Source organism: Tenrec ecaudatus, chromosome 1, assembly GCF_050624435.1.
Source record: "Tenrec ecaudatus isolate mTenEca1 chromosome 1, mTenEca1.hap1, whole genome shotgun sequence".
Lineage (NCBI taxonomy): Eukaryota > Metazoa > Chordata > Mammalia > Afrosoricida > Tenrecidae > Tenrec > Tenrec ecaudatus.
The window spans coordinates 73,378,285-73,399,286 of NC_134530.1; the positions used below are offsets into that span (position 1 = coordinate 73,378,285).

The 21,002-nt window shown below is 50.8% G+C and overlaps 1 protein-coding gene across 1 annotated transcript; it reads left to right on the top strand.

Moving 5' to 3' along the window:
* The first annotated feature begins 1,164 nt into the window (after nucleotides 1-1,164).
* Nucleotides 1,165-20,463, top strand: SLC5A9 (solute carrier family 5 member 9). The gene is made up of 14 exons (XM_075539736.1): nucleotides 1,165-1,326; nucleotides 3,170-3,241; nucleotides 4,116-4,220; nucleotides 4,561-4,725; nucleotides 5,410-5,515; nucleotides 6,442-6,522; nucleotides 6,843-7,048; nucleotides 7,248-7,383; nucleotides 7,878-7,985; nucleotides 9,948-10,098; nucleotides 11,766-11,934; nucleotides 13,002-13,217; nucleotides 16,645-16,795; nucleotides 20,255-20,463. Exons 1-14 carry the CDS (start codon nucleotides 1,165-1,167, stop codon nucleotides 20,461-20,463), a joined length of 2,037 nt encoding a protein of 678 aa, XP_075395851.1.
* The last annotated feature ends 539 nt before the right edge of the window (nucleotides 20,464-21,002 follow it).

Genomic DNA, 21,002 nt, shown 5'->3' on the forward strand with positions numbered 1-21,002 from the left:
TGAGACTGGGGACCCTCCCACAACTATCGCTGAAGCGTAAAGAATTGTCCACGTGGTCTCCATTCAAGTACAGCTCATCTCAGGTACCAGTGAGAACCTTAGTGGAAGAGCGTCCATCGTCCAGCTGAACAGTGATGTGGCAATATGCGCGCTGAGAGTGAGGAAGGGGGCACGACGTGAAGAACATACGTACTGTCATTCAAACGTGTACGTGTGTAAGTTGAAAACAGATATACGTTTGTGAGTACGGCACCAGAGGTTAATGAACAACAACAAAAACAGAGTCACCTTCCAGCCCGTGTGGCAGCCCCTGTGTGTTTCAGTGGAGCTGTGTTCCTTGGCGTTTTCGACGGTCCTTGCAAAAGCAGAGCTGCAGCTCTTCCTTCCAAGCGGCCTCTGCATGGACTTGAACCACCAGCCTTTGGGGAGTAATTGAGGGCTTTGCTATTTGCACTTCCCAGGGTCTCTTGGCCCAGGCACCTGCAGACGTGCATTTGGGCCACAGAATGCTCGCTCTGCTCCTGGGAACCTTCGTTCTTTCTCTCTGGGTCCCCGTTCTCTGTACTCTAAATAAAAGGAGAATGGCGCCAGTGGATTCAAGGTCAGGGTCGGTGACATGGTGGGGGCCAGCATCCTTGAGGAGCCTCCGGAGCTCTCTCCTCCTTATTTCCCTCCCAGAAGGCTGTAAGGAAAAGTCACGATTAAGAAGGTCAACTCCCAGCTCCTTCCCGTGTGACCCTGTCTTCTCTGGGCCCCAGTTTCCTCTCTGCACAAGCAAGAGCAGAACTCCTTGATTTCTGAAGTCCTTCCCAGCGCTGGGAGTTGGCTCCTTTCCTGACGATCCGCCTGTTCTCTTGAGTGGTGTCAGGGGTGGGGAGTGGGGGGAGTGGGGGGGTGGTATGTATGCATGTGTGTATTGCAGATACATATGTGTGTGTGTAAATCTGTATGAGTGTGAGAGCTTGGCAGCCAGGGGCAGGATTAGCCTTTTAAAGGTGGGGGTGGCGGTGCTTAGGGCAAGGGGAGTGGCTGAGACTTTAGGTGCCAGTGGAACTCAGCGTTTCCCCAGCGACGAATAGTGCTTGATGCTGTTTAATCATTACAGGAAAAGAATGAATCCAGGACTACCTCAAAGTCCAGCCTGGTGGTGACGGAGATGAACAGATGAGCTTCGGTCTGGCAGCAGTGGAGCCTGGCGCTTCGGGGCACAGGGACAGGGCTGATACAATGCCACACTCAACACCGGACTCTGGGGTCAGCCTGCACGCCTATGACATTACGGTCCTTGTCATTTACTTTGTCTTCGTCATCGCTGTGGGCATCTGGGTGAGTAGCCTCAGAGGTTGAGGCCTAGCAGGGACGGCAGACACTCACTCTCATCCTTGGCTCAATTATGGAGCTGGGAATAGGGGTCGGCTGAACAGAACGACAAATCTCAAAACCGCAGAGGGTCTGAAATGGACGGATCTGCAGGAGTCACACCCTCCAGCTCCCTCCTTTCATCCAGTGGGAGGCTCAGACCCAGAGAGGGGAGGAACGTTTCTGGTGCGGTACAGCAAGCCAGACACAGGGTCAGACCTGGAGTCCCCGTCTCCTGGTCTCCTGCTCTCTGTCTCTACACAATGCCTATCTTGGCTGCACCTGCTCCCCTTTCCCTATCCCATGGTTCTCCACCTGACCTAGCTCAACCCTCCATTTGTCAGCTTCTAAACCACCTAGGAAGAGACGGAGCTAATGTGCTTCTAAGGCCAAGAGTCAGGCAAATCCCAAGGCCCTTCCATTCCGCATTGTGCACGTTGGTGCAGTGGGAAGAGGGGTAGACAATTGGCAGCTCTGTGCCCTTGGGAATCCACTAAGCCTTTCTGAGCCTCAGTGCTTTCTCCTCAGAACAATGAAAATAATAGGAACTGTGTTGTACATTTGGTGGCATGTTGCATCGACATAACTGGCAGGGTGCCTGGCACCACAGTTGGCAGGAAATAAATGGCTGATATCATCGCTGCAGCCTGGCAGCAACTTTAAACTCTGCAGTTATGATTCAAGGCCCAGTCGGTCCCTTATGGCAAAATCAGGAACCCTCTCTGGGCCTCGTTGTCCCCATCTGTAGAGTGGGGTGAGTAAGGCCTGCCTCCTGGGGCCCCAGGGGTGAGGAAGAAATGGGCAAAGATGATCCCTGATGCCTTGCTGGCAGCCAGCCATGAGAACACCTTCTCCTCTGAGACTTTGGACAAGGCTCAACTTCCTCATACGAGTGTATGAAGTTGCCTCCACTCTGCCCGTCCAGACTTCCAGAGCCTTAGAAGTGGCACCACAAGTTGAGGAAAAGCTTCATAAACACCGGGTCCTCCTGGACCCTTCTCACTCCCTAGTAACCAACCTTGCCCACCCCAGCAGGGCTCCCTCGTGTTGCACAGGAAGCCACTCTGAGCCAGAGAGCCAGGGCCACCTGATGATCTTCCCATAGGAAAGAGAAACTTCCTCTGGTTCAAGTATTTCTTTGACACCCAGATCCAATCAGAGGCCTCTTGCTTTAAGGCTCTTAATAATTGCTTGGTCTGCCCTTCCTCTCCATCACTCCTGTGTCCCATAAAACTTCCTCCCCCCACCCACTCTTTCTTCATTCAATGCTTTTCAGATCAATTCACCAAACAGGCCTGTAACTGACCACTTGCTGGTACGTCAGGAGCATAAATGAAGACACGTGATGTCCTTAGGCCTTAGGCCAGAGCAACGGGATCCCCAAATTAGAGTGTCTTACATTACCTGTGCCCCAAGGTCTGTGGTCAGAATTAGCCCCCTCTGTGGTCCTGTCTCGCAGACTGAGAGCCCTCCTGGAACGGTAATTAGAGAAGGCAGACTCCCCATACCCCACAATGTGCCTGAGAAGAAGATACCAAGCCATTTACTAGAAAACAAGAGTTGGGGGGCAGGAAGGGTAAGAGGAGCAGACTGTACAGACATCACACCCCACACTCTGGGGCAGCACTCGGTTATGTACGAAGTCTCTCTATAACCTTTACCTCCTGGACTCTTCCCACCAGCCCTGGCAGATGAGAGCCAAGCTTGATTAGGCCCTATGCTGCCTCTACTTGTGGGTGGGGGATCTGGATGGATGACCAAGTTTGGGGGGAGTGCAAGAAATCCTCATCCCTCATCTCTTCCATTCCAGTCATCTTTCCGTGCAAGCCGGGGAACCGTTGGAGGCTATTTCCTAGCTGGGAGATCCATGAGCTGGTGGCCAGTGAGTTGACTTGACTCCCTCCTTTCTCCCTGTGGAGGGTCCCGTCTTTGTTCTTTTCCATCCCACATCCACAGTCCTGGCCTCATTTTCTCCAGACAATGGCCCCATCCTGATTTTCCTGACTCTGGATTCCTTCTCTGCAGTCCAGATTCAGGCTGCACTCTGAGTAGACTTGACCATGTACTTGCAGCACAAGGATTCATTGGGCACTTCGCTTCCCGAGTGTAGGCCCTGTGCTGGCACTGGGCCTACAGACATGACTCTAGACTGCCCCTGTCTTGGGTAAGCGCACAGTGAAGTTGAACAGACAGACTCAAAAGCAGATGATCAGGGTTGAGCCAGACAGAAGCGCAGAGCCTTGTGGGAGCTTGGAGAAACCCCTCAACTCAGACAGCTCAACCTGGGAGAGACGGACTAGGAAATAGCTCCTTGAAATAATGGCTACATAAGCTTAATTTAGAAAAACAGCAGTCCTAAGGGAAATTATGTTGGTTCAGGACTTTAGGTCCCTATCTGCACTCTCCTGCCCATAAGGTCCCTTCTTTCTCTGGAGTTAGAGACTTCTTGTCAGTTCTGACCTCTGTCAATCAGGACAGTTAGTACTGACCCCTGTGGGCACGGGAGGAGATTAAATGCTTGACTCCATCTGCAGTGCCCAGCAGAGTGGCTGGCACACATGAATACTTAGGAAGTGCTGATTCCTTCCCTCCCCCTCACTGTTCCTCTTTCCCCTCCTGACATTGACTTGAGATGCCCTGAGCCCAAATGCAGCAACTTCTGCCTCTTTCCCAGCTCTGGAAGCCTGTGGTCCAGACTCCAGCTGGATTTACCTTATGCCTGACCACTGACCCTGGACTCCACTCTTGCCTTACAGATTGGAGCATCTCTGATGTCCAGCAATGTGGGCAGCGGCTTGTTCATCGGTCTGGCTGGGACAGGGGCTGCTGGAGGCCTTGCTGTGGGTGGTTTTGAGTGGAATGTAAGGAAGCTGACCTGGGGTTGGCTGAGGATGGGGGCGGGGGGCTGAGTCTGATAGACCTACCTCCATCCCTGGCTTTAGCACTGGAAGGAAACTCAGAGGTGTTAGGAAAGGCTGAGTGATGACTTAAGAACCCATTTTACAGAAGAGGGTGCCAAGGTCTGGAGGAGGGAGAGGGGCATCAGTGGTCACTCACCTACTAGCAAGAGGACTGAGGTTGGGTCCCCTGCTCCTTTGCTCCCTGCTCAGGGCTCTCCCATAGCACAGCACGGTCCAGAGGGGGAAATACCCCTCTCTCTGCGTCCAAGAGCTGGATATTTCCTTATCTCCACTCTCCCAGGCAACCTGGCTGCTTCTAGCCCTCGGCTGGATCTTCATCCCTGTATACATCGCAGCTGGTGTGGTCACAATGCCACAGTACCTGAAGAAGCGATTCGGGGGCCAGAGGATCCAGGTGTACATGTCTGTCCTGTCTCTCATCCTCTACATCTTCACCAAGATATCGGTGGGTCCCCACTTTCAACGTGGCCACATACTCTCTGACCCATGCCGGTCTCCCCCCGGTCCATCACGTTGCGAACGCTGCAATGCGTGCGTGGGCGATCGTGCAAGGGCAGCCACAGCATGCACTCCGCCTAACTGGGGGCTCGGTTACCGCCTGCAGGACTGCAAAACTCTTTAAAGCCCCGTGTGGCTTCAGAACAGCCCTGAACACCTCTAATAAACCTCCAGCTCCTTTAATAAATCTGAATATATGGCTGATCTAGAACCTGCTGTTATCGGCACCAGCGCCCCTTCCGCACTGGGTCTGCTGTGGGCCTAGCTGGCAGCTGAGTGGGGGTCCACAGTGAGATGCTGTCTGGGTTTCAACTCACCTTTCACTTTTGCTTCCCCTTTCACTTGCTCAGTCTTTCACTGTAGCCCTTCTCCACCCTCCATAGTCCATCATGTATTGTTCCGTTCCAGCGCTGCGACATGAAATTCGTCTCAATTGATGAATCTTCATGTAGTATGCACTTGCTCTAACATCTCCATGTTGCTCACTGTCTGCAAGTTCAAGCTCGAGCTCCTCCACGTGGCCCCGTGAGGGCAGAGGGCACTGGAGATGCTGAGCAAGGAGCTGGCACGCCCACGGTGGCCACTTCAAGCTTCTTGAGTGACCTGAACTCCTGGGTCCTGGTTCTTGCAGACGGACATTTTCTCTGGAGCACTGTTCATCCAGATGGCAGTGGGCTGGAACCTGTATCTCTCCACGGTGATCCTGCTGGTGGTGACGGCCGTCTACACCATCGCAGGTAGGGCCAAGGGCAGGGCCTGCTGTGCTGCAGGTGCCGGGGAACACCAGGGAGCTGTGTGAGAACATTCAATTTTGCAAGGACCTTTCAAAGCCCCCTTGTAGAGCCAGAATTCCCGGTAGGATTAAGGAGCAGCGGTGCAGGGAGAAAGACGTACAGAAGAGAGCGGGCCAGCAGCGAGACCGGGAAAACAGATCTCGAGAGAGGTGGCAGCTTAAGAACCAGAGCAAAGCGGGGTGTGCGTTGAAGTATGTAAGAAGATAAAAACAGAGAGCAAGACTGAGGGCAGGATGTCTCCGAGGGGAGGAGAGACTGAAAGGGCAGACATGAGAACAAACAGAGGCGAGCAGAGTGCACCGAAGAAGGAGAAGGCCCTAGCAGACGCAGGAAAAGATCAGCTGCAGCCGCGAGCAGTGGGGGATGAGGGCTCTCAGTCCCTGGATTAGACTCACTGTACGGTGTTCCCCAGGAAGCTACGGCCCCCTTTCTCTCATAGAGTCTAGAGCTCCGTACACAAGGCTGGGCGCTCTGGGAGATGCACTCGGGCAGACTTACTGACGGTTAAAAGCAGCCCTGAAAGGCGGGGGCACTGAGATGCGTGCGGGAGGAGAAAGACGAGAGCGTTCCTCTTCGAGCTGGTGACACGGGCGAAGGGATGAACTAGGATGCTGTGCACAAAAGCCAAAGTGAGACTCTCATAGAGGCTGCAGAGAGAAAGAACAAGACCTGAGAACCGTCAACTGTGAGCAGCCTGCATTCCGTCAGAGCTGGGGGCCACGGGTACTGGGATCGCAGCTGGCCAGAGTGCACCTCCTAAGAGGGCTATGTGTCTTCTCGTCTCCCCAGTATGGTCAAGCACAGGAGGGGTGTCCAGCGAGAAGCCCACTCTGGGTGTTCACTGATGAGCCTTGTCTTTGGATCCCCAGGGGGCCTCATGGCTGTCATCTACACAGATGCTCTGCAGACGGTGATCATGGTCGGGGGAGCCCTGGTGCTCATGTTTCTGGGTAAGGAAAATGTCTAGGACTCCCTTGCTTCTCTAACTTGGCTTTGACTCTCACCCCCACCCCCCCGGCTTCACGAGAATCTCCCACAGCAGGGCCATGTCCCCACCCCCGCCGCCATAGGCTGGGGCTCCCTAAGACCAGGGCTCTCTCTACATCATACCAGGGATTTCAGGGTTGGCAGGCCCTGCTTTGCTCCCCTACCATATATCCCACCCCAGTTCTAAGCCCTGGGGTCCTCGCATGGGCCCCGGGGACTGGGCTGCTTGGCAGGCTCAGCTGGAGTGCAGTGTGGTTTCCCACACTGTGGTCTCTCTCCACAGGCTTTCAGGAGGTTGGCTGGTACCCAGGCCTGGAGCAGCGGTACAGGCAGGCTATCCCCAATGTCACAGTCCCCAATACCACCTGTCACCTCCCTCGGCAGGACGCTTTCCACATGCTGCGGGATCCTGTGAGCGGGGACATCCCATGGCCGGGTCTCATATTTGGGCTCACGGTGCTGGCCACCTGGTGTTGGTGCACAGACCAGGTAATGGCCACCGGCTTGGCCTACCTCACTCCAAATTGGGTCGGTTCCTGTAAGAAATCAAGGCACCCAGGCACACAGAGGGTGGGGACTCATTCTGGGCTGGTGCAGGGGCCCATATATGATTTGTGCCAGGGCGTCCCTGTGGCCGAGCCGAGCCCTCTCTGAGCTGAAGGGCGGGCTTCTGCTGCAAACCTTTCAGGTCATTGTGCAGAGGTCTCTCTCCGCCAAGAGTCTGTCTCATGCCAAAGGAGGCTCTGTGCTGGGGGGCTACCTGAAGATCCTCCCCATGTTCTTCATTGTCATGCCTGGCATGATCAGCAGGGCCCTGTACCCAGGTAAGGACTCGTCTTCCACTCTGGACACTGGGCGTGGGGCTGACAAAGGACTTGCAGAGAAGAGGATCCTGGGAAAGCTGGGCTAGAGGAGGAGATGCTTTGAAGAACAGATGATTATAAATATGCTGGACTTTGCAGGCCGAATGAATTTAACTATTGTCATAGAAGACATTTGGATCAGAATGTCACTTTAAATCTTGCTTCTTTTTCATATAGGAAAGACCACAGGCAGCGTCCAAGGTTATTTGTCTTTTCCAAAGGCAGAAGCTCTAAAACCCAAATCAATAGGTCATCTCAGGGCAGTAGTACAGGCGACACAGTTCCAGACACAACTGAGTAGTCATACCTACGCACTATCTGCCCCTTGACTGATCAGACACTTGTCCCATCAGAGTCACCAATGAACACTAGCTCCAGAGAGCCAGAAAGGAACCAACCCAGAAAGGTTCACGTCAGGCCCCCTGTCACACAGCCCTAACCAATTTCTTCTGCAGATGAGGTTGGCTGTGTGGATCCTGACATCTGCCAAAGAATCTGTGGGGCCCGAGTGGGATGCTCTAACATTGCCTACCCGAAGCTGGTCATGGCTCTCATGCCCATTGGTGAGTTCTCATCCTCCTTCCCCCAGCTCTACTCCCAGCCGCCATCCCCCTCCGATCCTCACTGCACAGGAGGCGAAGAACGGATGCGGGCAGGGAAGAAAGACATTCACCTCCACATGGCTGTAGCACACACAGGCACTCACAGGCTTCTCTCCCCCACCCCACCCCCCTGCCTCCGCCCAGTAGTGTTCACAATTGTCTGCACAATATCTTCTCTGTGTCCTCCACCGAAGACACAGAGATAAAAGGCAGGCCTCGCTCTTAGGTCTCATGCAGTGCCCAGCAGCCACAGGCTTACAAACAGTACAGTACGGTACCATGTGCTCAAGGTGGTGATGCCATGGGGGAAAGCAGCACTGGAATAGAGCCCCGTGACAAAGCCAGAGGGGAGAGGGAAGTGCAAGGGCGCAGACTGGGAAAGGATCTGAAGTCTGACCTGAGGGCACCCCCACATAGACTTCGGAAACAGAGTTGAAAGACACAAGCTTCTCTTCCCAGGCTGTCCCCCGGCTTTTACTCTGAGGACCACAGGGGAGGTGTGAGGTGTGAGGTGTGAGGCCAGAGCATGCATGATTGGATTTGTGATTTCAAAGGGGGGCTACCTGGAGGACTCCTCGTGGAGGAAACTCGGAGAGGGGGGCCAGGGAGATAATCAAGGAGGCAGGTGTTTGAATTCTCGGACTGAGCAGTAGTAGTGACTTGGACAAAGTCAGTGGCATTAGGGAATCGGGGAAGGAATTGAAAAGATATTTGTAAAGGACTTGATACGTGATGGCTTTGGAGAGATAAGACTGACAGAAGAATGCAAGAGGGCTTTGAGATCTCAGGTACTAGAAGCTGATTTACAATAAGATTAGGATTGGGGATCCAGCGAGAAAGGCAGGTTGAGGAAAGGAAGTCAATGAGTTACCCTAACCTTTGGTCGGATGAGAAAGGGGTCCAGGAGCCGGGTGACTGCAGAAGGCCTGTGGGCAGAGCAAACCCAGAGGAAACGGATGCTGGTGGTGGGGAGGGATCGGGGATCCAAACTCTCACTGCGCTCCGGTCTGTGCTGACTCAGAAAGACCCCAGAGGGCAGACTAGACCTGCTCCTGGAGGTTTTCTGAGGCTGTCACCTTTTACGGAAGCAGAAAGCCTCTTCTTTCTTCCAAGGTTTGGAGCCGGATGCATAACCCGCCACCCCACTAGAATGCCACAGAGGGAACAAGGTTGAGGGAGAAAGGACTAAATAACTTTGAAATCTCTGGTGTGGAGGACTAGAAAGGTGTCATTGCCTGAAGAGGGACTGAACCCGCCAGAGGAAAATGACAGCCTTAAGTTCAGGCTCCGATGACTCTCCCAGGAGCGCTGAGCTGGGGCAAGACTGGAACTTGTTTCCCCAGAAGCAAGTGAACGGCCACATTTTAGGACCTTGGTCATTAGAGCCATAGTAAGCAGTAGGCCCTGCCCTCTGTTATCACAGATGGAAACACAGGCCCAGAAAGAACCCAGCCCGAGACCATTGTAGAGCCAGGAAAACGAGCCCAGGATTCTTGGGACTTTATCCTGTTCCGCAATGTCAATGGAGAAAATACTGAGCATTGAAATTATTACTGGCCACCACTGGCCCAGGTACCATCGAACTTAGAGAGTCTATAACTTGAGAGCAGAATGGGGTATCAAAGCGCAGAGAACCTTAAAGACAACCCAGTCTCACACACCTTAAAGGGATATAGAGGAAGCCAACGTTCAAGGAGGGTGGTTGACTTAGCCAAGACTCTAAAACAAGACAGATTGAGCATGGCTGGACCCAGGACTCTTGCCTCTAATTCTGTGGGTGCCCTGGATTCCCTGTCCTGGATGGGAACATCATCCAATGCCTTTCTCATCTCACTGCTACGCCCAAGTCCCTGTCTAACACATGGTCCATGGAAGAATCACCTTAAGAAGTCAGCTGTCCACACACACTTTGTCTCTCCCTAGGTCTGCGGGGCCTGATGATCGCCGTGATCATGGCCGCCCTCATGAGTTCACTCACGTCCATCTTCAACAGCAGCAGCACCCTGTTTGCCATTGATATTTGGCAGCGCTTCCGAAAGAGGGCCACTGAGCAGGAGCTGATGGTGGTCGGCAGGTGCGCTGGCCCCTGCTTCCTGCAGGCAGAGCCCCCCTCTCCCCTTTATCTCTTCTTCTGCCTGTCTTGGGTTTCCCCGGAGAGGAAGTGATCGGTCTGGACCCTGGACTGCCTGTCAGGGCCATATCCATGTGACCGGAGGTAAGTCCCAAATTCTGAAACAGACTTAACTTCCAGGAAAATGAGCGAGAGAAAGCTCTTTCTGGCCTGTGTAGCTTCCTCTTGGAGTGGTCGGCAGCAGGAAAGAGAAAGCATTTCAGAAATGAGAGGTGTGTCGTACCGGGGGAAGAAGGTCAGCAAGCAGCTCTTTCCCTAGGTCCTTTGCATCAGTTCAAGCTGTGGTCTCACAATAACCGACATGCAATTGATGTCGTCCACCACACTCACCCGGGGCACTTTTCAGCGTCATCTTCTGGTGCTGGAGACCAGCCGGGTGGCTCTGTCCTCAGGGTGCTCAGATCCCAATGAGGAAGGACAAAGCACATGTGGCATGGGGAGCGTCAATAGGTTCATGGGCGGGGGCTGGGGGTGGGAAATCATTCATTCTAATTCCATGAATGCCGTGAAGCCCCTTGTGCAGTGAGATATCTGCATGGATGGGGACTGGCCACAGGAAGATTGTCATCAACTTGTTCATCGTGGCGATCTGGTCCATTCTTTCAGAGACACCTTGGTGGCTAATGCTTTTCTCTATGGAATAAGGGGTTTGCAACTGACATAAGGTGAATGAAAGGGCCCTTTGGTTCGGTGAACTGTTACCCTCCTGCTCCCGCTCCCCCATACTAGGTAGATTGTTGGGCTTGAATATCTTGTTCTTGATATGGCTTTGTACTGACGGTTCTCTACAAAGGATGCCTTCTACTCATAACTGCTTGATGAATCCATTCTGCCTCCTCACCTGTATGTTCCAGGCCCCATGCAGAGCGTGGCCATGGGAACCATTGAAGCTGACTGGGGAGTGCTTGTTCCTGGGGGGTGGGGTGGGGAAGATGAGCAGCAAGCAGCGAGACCACGAGTATCTGCTGCTCTTCTTCAGGAAGACTAGCACGGGCAGAGAGAAGTGGAGACGAGGTGATCACCAGCATGAGGAGTGTCCTTTGATTCTGGGCACACTAACTGCTGGGGCTTGCCCATTGGGAGAAAGACGGGACTTTCTACTCCCATGAAGAGCTAAAACCTCAGAAACCCAAAGGGGCATGCTACCCTGTCCTATAGGCTCACTAAGAGCCAGTACTAACTCAGTGGTAGTGAGTTTCACCCACTCCTGGGGCTTGGGTGCCATCTATCGCCCACATGTATGATTGCACCAATCATAGAGTCAAAGAGTTTTTCATTTTGTTCACATACCTATAAAACCACACAGAGGGTTTTGGAAAGGAGACAAGAACCAGAAACAGTTGAGGAAGGTAGATTACATGACCTAGAAGGCTCAAAATTAAAAGGGGGTAAATGTTGAGCTGTTAGAAGTCAAGGTTTATTGGACTCTGATATTCTAGGATTTTGACAGTCAGAATTTCTGGAATCTTAGCCCTTGGGATGCCAGCATCCTAACCGACTCTGATTCAGTGACTGCAGTTCCCCTCTTCCCGCCTTCCTATATATCACCATAGCCTACCCCATTCGTGTCCACCTAAGTGCTCCTCACAGTCTTGTCCCCTCCCCGGCAGAGTGTTTGTGGTGGTCCTGGTCGTCATCAGCGTCCTCTGGGTCCCCATCATCCAATCCGCCAACAGCGGGCAGCTCTTTGACTACATCCAGTCTATCACCAGCTACCTGGCCCCACCCATCACTGCCCTCTTCCTACTGGCCATTTTCTGCAAGAGAGTCACAGAACCTGTGAGTGCAGCATCACACTCATCTCTCCCAGCATCATCTCGGGTTGGGGGGCCTACTGTGTCAATAACATGGTCTGTGTGGCCTTAAGAAAACTGCCTGCCTCCTCTAAGCTTCCAGCTCCCCCAAACTTGGCACCTGTGCTGGAGGGTTAACTTACTCAACAAACATTGAACATTGATCCCACCTATTTTGGAGATTTGGGGGATGCAATGGTTTACAATGGCCAAGCACTTGGCTAATAACCAAAAGGTTGGTAGCTCAAACCCTCACAGAAGTTCTGCCAGAAAAGACGTAGCAATCTGTTCCTGTAAAAGTTGCAGCCAAGGAAACCCCATGAAGCAGTTCTACTCTGTCATATGTGGTCCCTGTGAGTCGAAAATCAAGCTGCCAACACCGAACAACAACTCCAATCTTGCTGATATCCGTGGTGCACGCAGGACCCAGTGGGATTCTAGATGCTTCTGCTTATTTCAGAATTTTTGGAATCAGAATCAGCATCTCAAATTTTAGAAATAGAAGTCATCTGAGTCTTGTAAACTAGCAACATGTATACATTAGGGACAAAAGGTACTGTAAAGAAGAAACCTGAGGGAGGTACCAGGCTTTGGATAGACAGATTGGCAAATAGGCTGATGGACTCTCTTGGAAGACAGACAAATAGATGAACAGATGAGGAAAGCAGGTAGGCAAGTGGCAGTAAAAATGTGTTGAGAAACAACAAAAGGGAGATCTCTGCTGTAATTTCTGGTTTATCCAAACTCAAAGTTTGGAAGGAAGATTGTGGGGTTATCTGCTTATTACAAAATCTGATTTCATTCTAGCTGAACATTAAGACTCCGAGTCGATGAGGCTGAGTAACTGACTCGGAGGTATTACAGAATGGAGGCAGGATTCAAATCCTAGTCTGCGTGGCACGGGAGCCCTGCCCACACGAAGTCCCAGTCCTTATGTGGAGCTCACTCCGGCAGATGTGTCCTGTGCTAAGCCCGTGGGACAGTTCTTTGTGGGCAGAGTAGATTGGCTTCCTAAACTGGCCCGCTGGTGTTCACCCCGCCTTCTCTCCGTAGGGAGCTTTCTGGGGCCTGATGTTCGGCCTGGCCGTGGGGCTCCTGCGCATGATCCTGGAGTTCTCCTACCCAGCTCCAGCTTGCGGGGAGGTGGACAAGAGGCCGGCTGTGCTCAAGGACTTCCACTACCTCTACTTTGCACTCCTCCTGTGTGGGCTCACGGCCATCGTCATTGTCACCACCAGCCTCTGTACCACGCCCATTCCGGAGGAAAAGGCAAGTGGCAAGTTCACACTGAAGCCCCCCCCCCCCCCAAACCCCTGCGGGGCCTTCCAGTGCCGGCAATCGCACTGCGGATGGCCATGCCATTGACCTGTCCTCCGTGTTGTCGCACAAAGGTCTCGGGTGAGGGCACGGGGCGCCTCACGGGCCTATTAAGTCCCCAATTCATCCCGTTCAAATCACTAAGTGAACACCTACCACGTGCCCGGCCTGAAAAGATGAGTGCTCCCTGCCACAGGCAGACTCGGGCGTAAGCGCACGTGACGGCTGTACCAAGATGAAAACCACAGAGGAGCCAGGCTGGCAGGGAGGGACAAGCGCAGAGACGATGTTCTCATCGGAGCGCAGAGTCGGGGAAGGCTTTACCAACAGGGGCCCTTTCTGTTGAACCTTGAGGAGCGAGTGGGGATTTGCTAAGTGGTGAAAAAGCAAGTATATGAAACAGTCAGAAAGTCTACCAGGTTAAGAACTCACTATAAAAACCTCCCCACTCCCTCCTGACGGATTTCCCACTTGTTGGACATTGACACCCACACTTCTGAAGACACTTGCTAATGGCATATAACTCACATATCACACAACTTAACCGCTCAATCACATCACGAAGAACAGTACAACTATCACCGCAATCAGGCCTCCAACATTTTCTTCATCCCTGTACTCATTCCTCTTAGCTCCCCGTATGCACCACACCCCAAGGAGCCATTCATCTGATTCCTGTCTCTGTAGATGTACCTGTCCTGGGTTCCACTTACAGAAAAAAGAATCATTTAAACTAACAACAATAACAAAGTCAAACAGATACAAACCTCAATGGAAAATCAAACAGAAAATGTTAAACACTAAAACAAATTTAAATGGATCGTAAGGGAGCTCAAATGATAGGGGGCTAATTTTTAAAATAACTGCATCCGCAACAATCCATTTCCCAACACCTTCTGCATGACAACAAGGCCATTCCCGTCACTGGTTCATGGTCAGAGTGACACCCACACTTTTAAGCAAAAACTTGGTCCCTAAAACACTAGGTGGAATGTCCCCACCCCCAGCCAGTCCTGGGGCTTTGGGGCTTGGCTCAAGGGGAGTCCCTCTGGGACATGGGGGTACAGTGAATGGGGTGACCCTTTGCTGGGCATGCCTACATAGTGGGATATGCTGGGCCCCTCTCGGGTTTCCCGAATGGGCTCCAATAAATTTCTTCCCTTCTTCTTAAAAAACAAAAAAACTAGGTGGAGATAATTAATAATGCCCCTTACCTGTACGGTACCTCATAATTTATAAAATGACTCTTTGTTCTTTGTTTCATTGCTATGACCAAGTAGAGCAAACCTACCCAATTCCCAGGCACGCCAGGAGAGGCTGACTTCTCCAGCGATCCCCTCCATCCATGGGCGCTCCTAGCCGCACAAGCTCCAGGTCTCCCTGGTCGGCTTCATCATTCCCCACGCGAACGTCTTTCCCAGTTTAAGACTTGCTCCCTGAATCCTGAGCTGCTCTGGCTACTGCCACCCTCTCCCATTTTCATTGGAAAGGAATGGTCCACAGTCTTACTTCCCCATCCCACCTCTTTCTTACTTCCCCATCTACGGCAGCCAGCTTGCCTGTTTTCCCCACCAACCCCCTGCAATTGCTCTCATCAAGATCACTGGCAACTTCTTGTTGACATCATTAGTGATTACCTCTCTATCTTAAATGATTTTGAAGACCCCTCCCTCTTCACTGACATGATTTGTATCCCTCTCAAACCCCTTTCTGTCTTATCATGCTTCTGTAAGGACGTTTCTCTCTGCCCCTTATATATTATAGCTCCCTGGAAACCCATCTATGGTTTATAACTCTTCCCATGCGACACTGTCCCGAGGCTCCCTTACCTACCTACATGCCTGCAGCAACCCTCCGTCCAAGGATGCCACGCAGTTCCCTATCTCTAGCCAAGCTCTCTCTCTCAGTATGTAAACTTTAAATATCCATGCCGCCTGGTGATGTAAACATCCCATATGCTGCCAGTGCCACACAATGTAAATAGAAAGGTCGGTTTTTTTTACAGAAATACTTCTAGGCAAAGAAGCAGCTTGAGCTCTGATGGCCGAGCAGAGAAGCATGTCTGTGTCAGACACAGCTGGACCCGCAGTGGAAAGGGCTCCGGAGGGGCTGCAGTGCGTCTCTGGAAGAACTTGGGAAGATGCCGGGAGATGCTGGTTCAGATATGTCACATGAGGAGCTGCTTGGCCAGGAAAGCAGCCTTGTTGGAAAAGGATACAACAGTTGACTCCAACACCACGGATGTCAGCCAGAGAATGTGCTGCTTTCTTCTCTCCTGAGCCACCAACAAATGAGAAGGGAGAAGGTCACTGTCACACATAGCACAAGGCTCATTTCTTCTCACCTGCACATTGCCACTTGGAAGTCTTAGAGACTCTCTGCACTCATCGATCATCACAGTCTCTCTGTGTGTGTGTGTGTGTTTGCGCACATGGTCACATATGCACATGCACACATGCATGCACAGTCCTCCTCTTTCTATCTTATCCCATTCAGACTATGACCTAGGCCTTGCCTGTGTTTTCTAATCCTATGAGCAGGGCCACTGATCCACCCTGTGGTCCAAAGCAGAAGCCTGAGTGTGGGTTCTCCCTCCCCTGGAGCATCCAGTCACCATGTCCTGTAAACGTGACCTCCTTCGATTCGGAATGAATAACAATGTGTTTGCTAGTGGTGCCATTCCTTATAGGAGCCTGGGAGAGCAGTGGTTGAACATCAAGCTACTTACCTAAATCTTGGTGGTTCAAACTCCCCAGCCGCTCTGCTTCCATAAAGGTTGGAAGCCTCAGAAGTTCTACTCTATCCTATAGGATAGCCATGACTAGAAATTAACTCAACAAGGATGGGTTTAGCTCGGGTGTAGCTTTCTTAAAACTCCAGCTTTTCCCCTGTCCATCTCTTGAAGCCTGCAGTATTTCCGGCTTCACGTGGGCGACAGCCATATAATTAATGCAGAGGCATCTTCCTGAATCCTTGAGTCTGTGGTCCCGTCTCTTTGCCTACAGTCTGCAGTCTCGATGGCCTGCAGGTTTGAAAAATAATAAAAGTATCAAATTCTCACTCTAGCCTTCCAAACCCCTTACTCTTGGGTTTCTGCCTGTCTGTCCTGCCTGTCTTCTCCCATGTCAGTCTGTCTGTCATATCCATGACATCAGGGTCACGCCCGACTTGAGTCTGCGTGTCAGTGCTCAGCACAAGCCTGGTGTAGGGGCTGCTCAGTGAGAGCTGATTTTCTCCCAAAGAGTCAGTGAGGTCTCCTCACTCCCAGACATCGATCTATTGCCTAATGTTCTGGTGGCTTCCCATCAAGAAGGCCCCCTTTCTCAACAAGGCTTCTATCCAAGGGCAGCTGACTCACCACTGCCGTCTTTCCCTCCAGCTGGCTCGCCTGACCTGGTGGACGCGAAACCACCCCCCCTCCGAGCTGGTGAAGGAGACCCATGAGAGCACGCGAGAGATGCCCTCTGGGGCAGGCCCTGCTGACAGTGAAGTGCTGGCAAACTCGAGCCAGGACCAGAAGCAGCCTGCAGGTAGGTGAGGGCATGCTTGGGAACAGTGAACATCAATCCCCAGGGAGTGATGAAGACAGACCCTGTGTCCTCGGGCCCCTCTCGCATGACTCTTCGACTCATGGAGAACTAAGGCAGATAAATATGGTAGATGAGCATCAACATATTGCCCACATTAATGATGACCAGACTCACTCCCCGTGAATCGATTCCAACTCATAGAGACCCTCCCTAGAGGACAGAGTAAAATGCCCCAAAGGGTCTCCAAGACCGTTGACTCTTTATAGGAGTAGAAAGCCTCACCATTCTGCTGGTAGTTTCAAACTGCTGACCTTGTGGTTGGTTTCTCAATGGGTACCTGCTATGCCATCAGAGCTCCTATTTTTAATAAAATGTAGCTGAAAGGTTTTTTTTTTTTCCTTATCCATGGGGAGATGTACTTCTGAACACTGAACCCAAGCCTTAGACAGAGGTATCACCCGGTCACCAGCAGATCTGAACAAGGGTAGACTATTCCCCCTCTGTTAGCAAGCATTATACTGCAGAGGAGGAGGAGGAGGACGAGAGGAGGAGGAGGAGGAAGATGAGGAGGAGAAGGAGGACGAGAGGAGGAGGAGGAGGAAGAGGTGGAAGAGGAGGAGGAGGAAGGAACTGGCTAAGCATGCCTCATTTAACTTACTCAAATCTGCCAACTGGGAAGTCCCTTTACCTCCCTTAGGTTGAATGAGCAAAAGGGCAAGAAAGAGCAAAGAGTCATAAAATAACGGAGGTCATCCCACATGAAGGTAACATCAGACCTGGGGGTGGGGAACCCCAAAACAACATCTCTTCTAACAACTCCTCCCACCGGCACATTATGTTATTTACTATTAGGTCTAACAATTCCGCTCCTCATCACACAGAGGCATGACTCTTCCTTCAAAAGCAGACAGTTCTGTCCAACCTCCTGAGAGAGGGTCCGCTAAAGCCACCACCATTTTCCTCGATACAGTTGCTATATTTTGTCTTCATGCAGATTTTGTCTCCTGGATGCTCTTAAATGAGTCAGAATAGGACATTAATTGCTCCAAGGTCAGTCAGTACCTAAGGTTCAAGTGATTATATGACATAATGGTTTTAGACACACACAGCTGTAACCTTCCTGCAGTGAGAGAAGTGGCAATATGAAGCTCTTATAATTGTAAGCAATAATAGCATTATGGAAATTACCCAAATTATTAAATTCCCAAGGAAAATTAAGGTTCAAAAGAGTTAAATCTGTTTGTAAGTTAAAGCCTAAAATCAATTTGTTTAGCCATTGTGAGTTAAAAAGTCAATGACATTTAAATGCTAAATGTATTTCTTTCCTCAGTGGGACATGATAAAATCCGGGTGTCTTTGGAAGCTACTCTCTCCCCTTGGATTAGGCAGTAGTTTCCACCCCCTACCCTCAAACCGCTGTAATCAAGTCAATTCCAAATAATAGGGATAAAGATTATGCAGGATTTCCAAGTCTGGAAGTTCTTACAGGAGCAGACAGCTTCATCTTTCTCTAGGAATTGGCTGGTGGGTTTGAACCTCTGACCTACAATTAACAACCCAACACCTAGACCCTCGTGCTATAGTTCCCTCAGGACCTCAGAGAGTGTCTTCTCTCTATCTCCAGGCCCCTGGTGCACCAATCATTTAGTAACCCCACTAAATTTTAAGATTATCAAACCTTCATACCAACTAAACTATAAAATAAGCAAACCTTAGCCCCTAAAGAAGTTATTCCAGGCAACAAAATATTTCCCAAACTTAATATTGAGTGTTGTCCTTGACCCGATAAACAGCTGAGGGAAGGAGAATTTGGGGAAAGTTATCTTAGTTTTAGCTCACCAGGATGCCAGCTGGGCTATACCCAACCCCAGCATGTATGACTTGGGAATTGAAGTTCAAAGGGACACATGTCTCGGGCCTAAGGTTGGCATGATGCAGTCACTGTATCTAGGGGAAATGAATGGTCTGTTCTACAGTGCGCCTTGGCCTTGTTTTGGTTGATGGTATTGAGCTTCTCTGTTATCTCTTCCACAGATATAGTTTATATGATTCCTGTGTATTCACAATAGGTGGATTTATTGAGATCTTGCCCTCAGTAACTATTTCAGTGGCTTAAGCTCTTTGGGCTTTACACATAAAGTCTCATTCCTCATCTGGCTCAGAGGATTATGCAAAGAAGCAAAATAGAGGCCATTTGGACCAACTTGTAAAATTATAACATCTTGCACGAACAAGATGGGGAATTCTTATGATTGTTCTTAGTGCGGCTCTAAGGCTTATTGGCTATGTGACTTCAAGTAAATCCCTTCATTTCTCTGAGTCCTTTTTTCTTCTTCTCGTCTTTATAACCACGGAGCCAGATTCCGTGCTATTCAGAGTCTTTGTCTCTCTGACACCCTGAGGCTGCATTGAACTTTTGATAACCAAGTCCCAACCATTAACACATTCCCAATGTGTTACAAAGCTTCCTTATGTGAACTTGATTTTAAATGTATTAGCTGCGAATTCCAGAAAGACACTTCAATCCTACTTCCTTTCTTTAGTCTTTAAAACTTGGTATTTCATCACCACAGTGCTTTGAGCTTGAACGTGAGGGCTTCCTCTGCTCCAGGGAGCACCTGTGGCCGCACTACACAGCCTCCCTTGTCCACACAGAGCTCTCGTCCCACTGCGCTCGCAAGGTGACTTTTCACAGTCCTTCCTGACAAATCCCCATTCCTAGGTGTGCTCAAAACCAACCAGGGTTTATGGCGCGGATCTCTGGAGACAGAGGGGCTTAGAGAAGCTGAGAGGTTTGCACATGACTTCAACATTCAGCTGAGGGCAAAGCCTGGCATGCAGGCTTCCAGGCCAACGTCTTTTGCATCAGTGGGTATGGTAGACTGTTTGTTCAAGCACTTCCTTCTTCCTGGGGGGTGGGGGTGATGCTTTCTGGAGACCATGAGTAATAGACAACAAACCATGAATGAACTTGACTGCTAACTGAAACATTTGTGGTTTGAATCACCCAGAAGTTCCCCAGAAGAAAGATAGAGTGATTTACTTGCAACTAGTCAGGCACTGAAAAACTTATGGAGCAGAGTTTGACTCTGGCACACATAGGGTGTCTATGAATCCGAATCCACTTCAAGGTTTCCTGCGATCATCTTCATTGCTTAGTGCACCATCTCCCCTGGTAACAACGATATGCCTTTGTTAGAGGACTGGATGCTATGGCCAAGAGCCAACCTCAGACCACTTCTGCAGTCAGAGCTCAGTCTAGAGACCCAACTCATCATGCAGACGGTACTTTGGGGAAAAGATCAAGTTGTCTGTGTACCTCTTCTTCCTTCTGGACATCCCCTCTCACCCCTTAGCGTTGGCTCTCACCCTTCCCTAGTCTCTCGCCAGATCCCTGTTTCCATGCCCTCTTAGTTTCTCCCGTTCTAAACCCCTCTCCCCTTGCTTTTATCCCCCCAGTTCCCCGCAAGTCCTGGAGGAAGTTACTCTGGAATTGGTTCTGTGGCCTCTCTGGGACCCCGGAGCAGGCTCTCAGCCAGGCAGAGAAGGCTGCTCTGGAGCTGAAGCTGACCAGCATCACGGAGGAACCACTCTGGAGGAGCGTCTGCAATATCAACGCTGTCCTCTTGCTAACCATCAATGTCTTCCTCTGGGGCTACTTTGCATGACACCAGAGTCTGGCTTGCCCTCGTGTCTGCCCAGACAGTTTACACACGGTGCAAGCCCACTCAGCAAGCGAGACAAGACCCTTCTCCCATCTTGCTTTGCAAACTAGAATCTTTAGGGCTGAGGAGGCAAAAGCCCCTGAAGAGCACCTAGTTCCACCTCCACCCTCGACAGCCTTGACAAAGTGGAGAAACAGAGGCCTGAGAGCATGGGTTTGTTCAGCGTCACACAGTAAGAGTTCACATTGCGTCTCCTGACTCTAGTTGTTTTCATCCAAATGTTCTCAATGTACCTTTAAAACACCTTCTTGTTAAGTTTACCATGTAGCTGTTATCATGTGTGCACACTTGAAGTTAGAAATGTCAAGTATACAAAAAAGTCCTAAGAAATTGCAAAAATCCTCGTATGTTTTTGCTCAGTCATACCCTCTTCTGCTCTCTCTCCTTTAGTTTTCTTATCACTCTAATTTAAGGCAGCTATCAATTACAAGTAATCTATTTAAAGCATCAATCTACCCAAATCGCTGCAATCAACTTGATTC

What these genes read in the sequence shown, in the direction of transcription:
- SLC5A9 (XM_075539736.1), top strand. Translation starts at nt 1,165, where the DNA reads ATGAGCTTCGGTCTGGCAGCAGTGGAGCCTGGCGCTTCGGGGCACAGG. An exon ending in GAGCTGATGGTGGTCGGCAG is followed by an intron (nt 10,099 to 11,765) that starts GTGCGCTGGCCC and finishes CCTCCCCGGCAG; the next exon opens with AGTGTTTGTGGTGGTCCTGG. An exon ending in GCAAGAGAGTCACAGAACCT is followed by an intron (nt 11,935 to 13,001) that starts GTGAGTGCAGCA and finishes TTCTCTCCGTAG; the next exon opens with GGAGCTTTCTGGGGCCTGAT.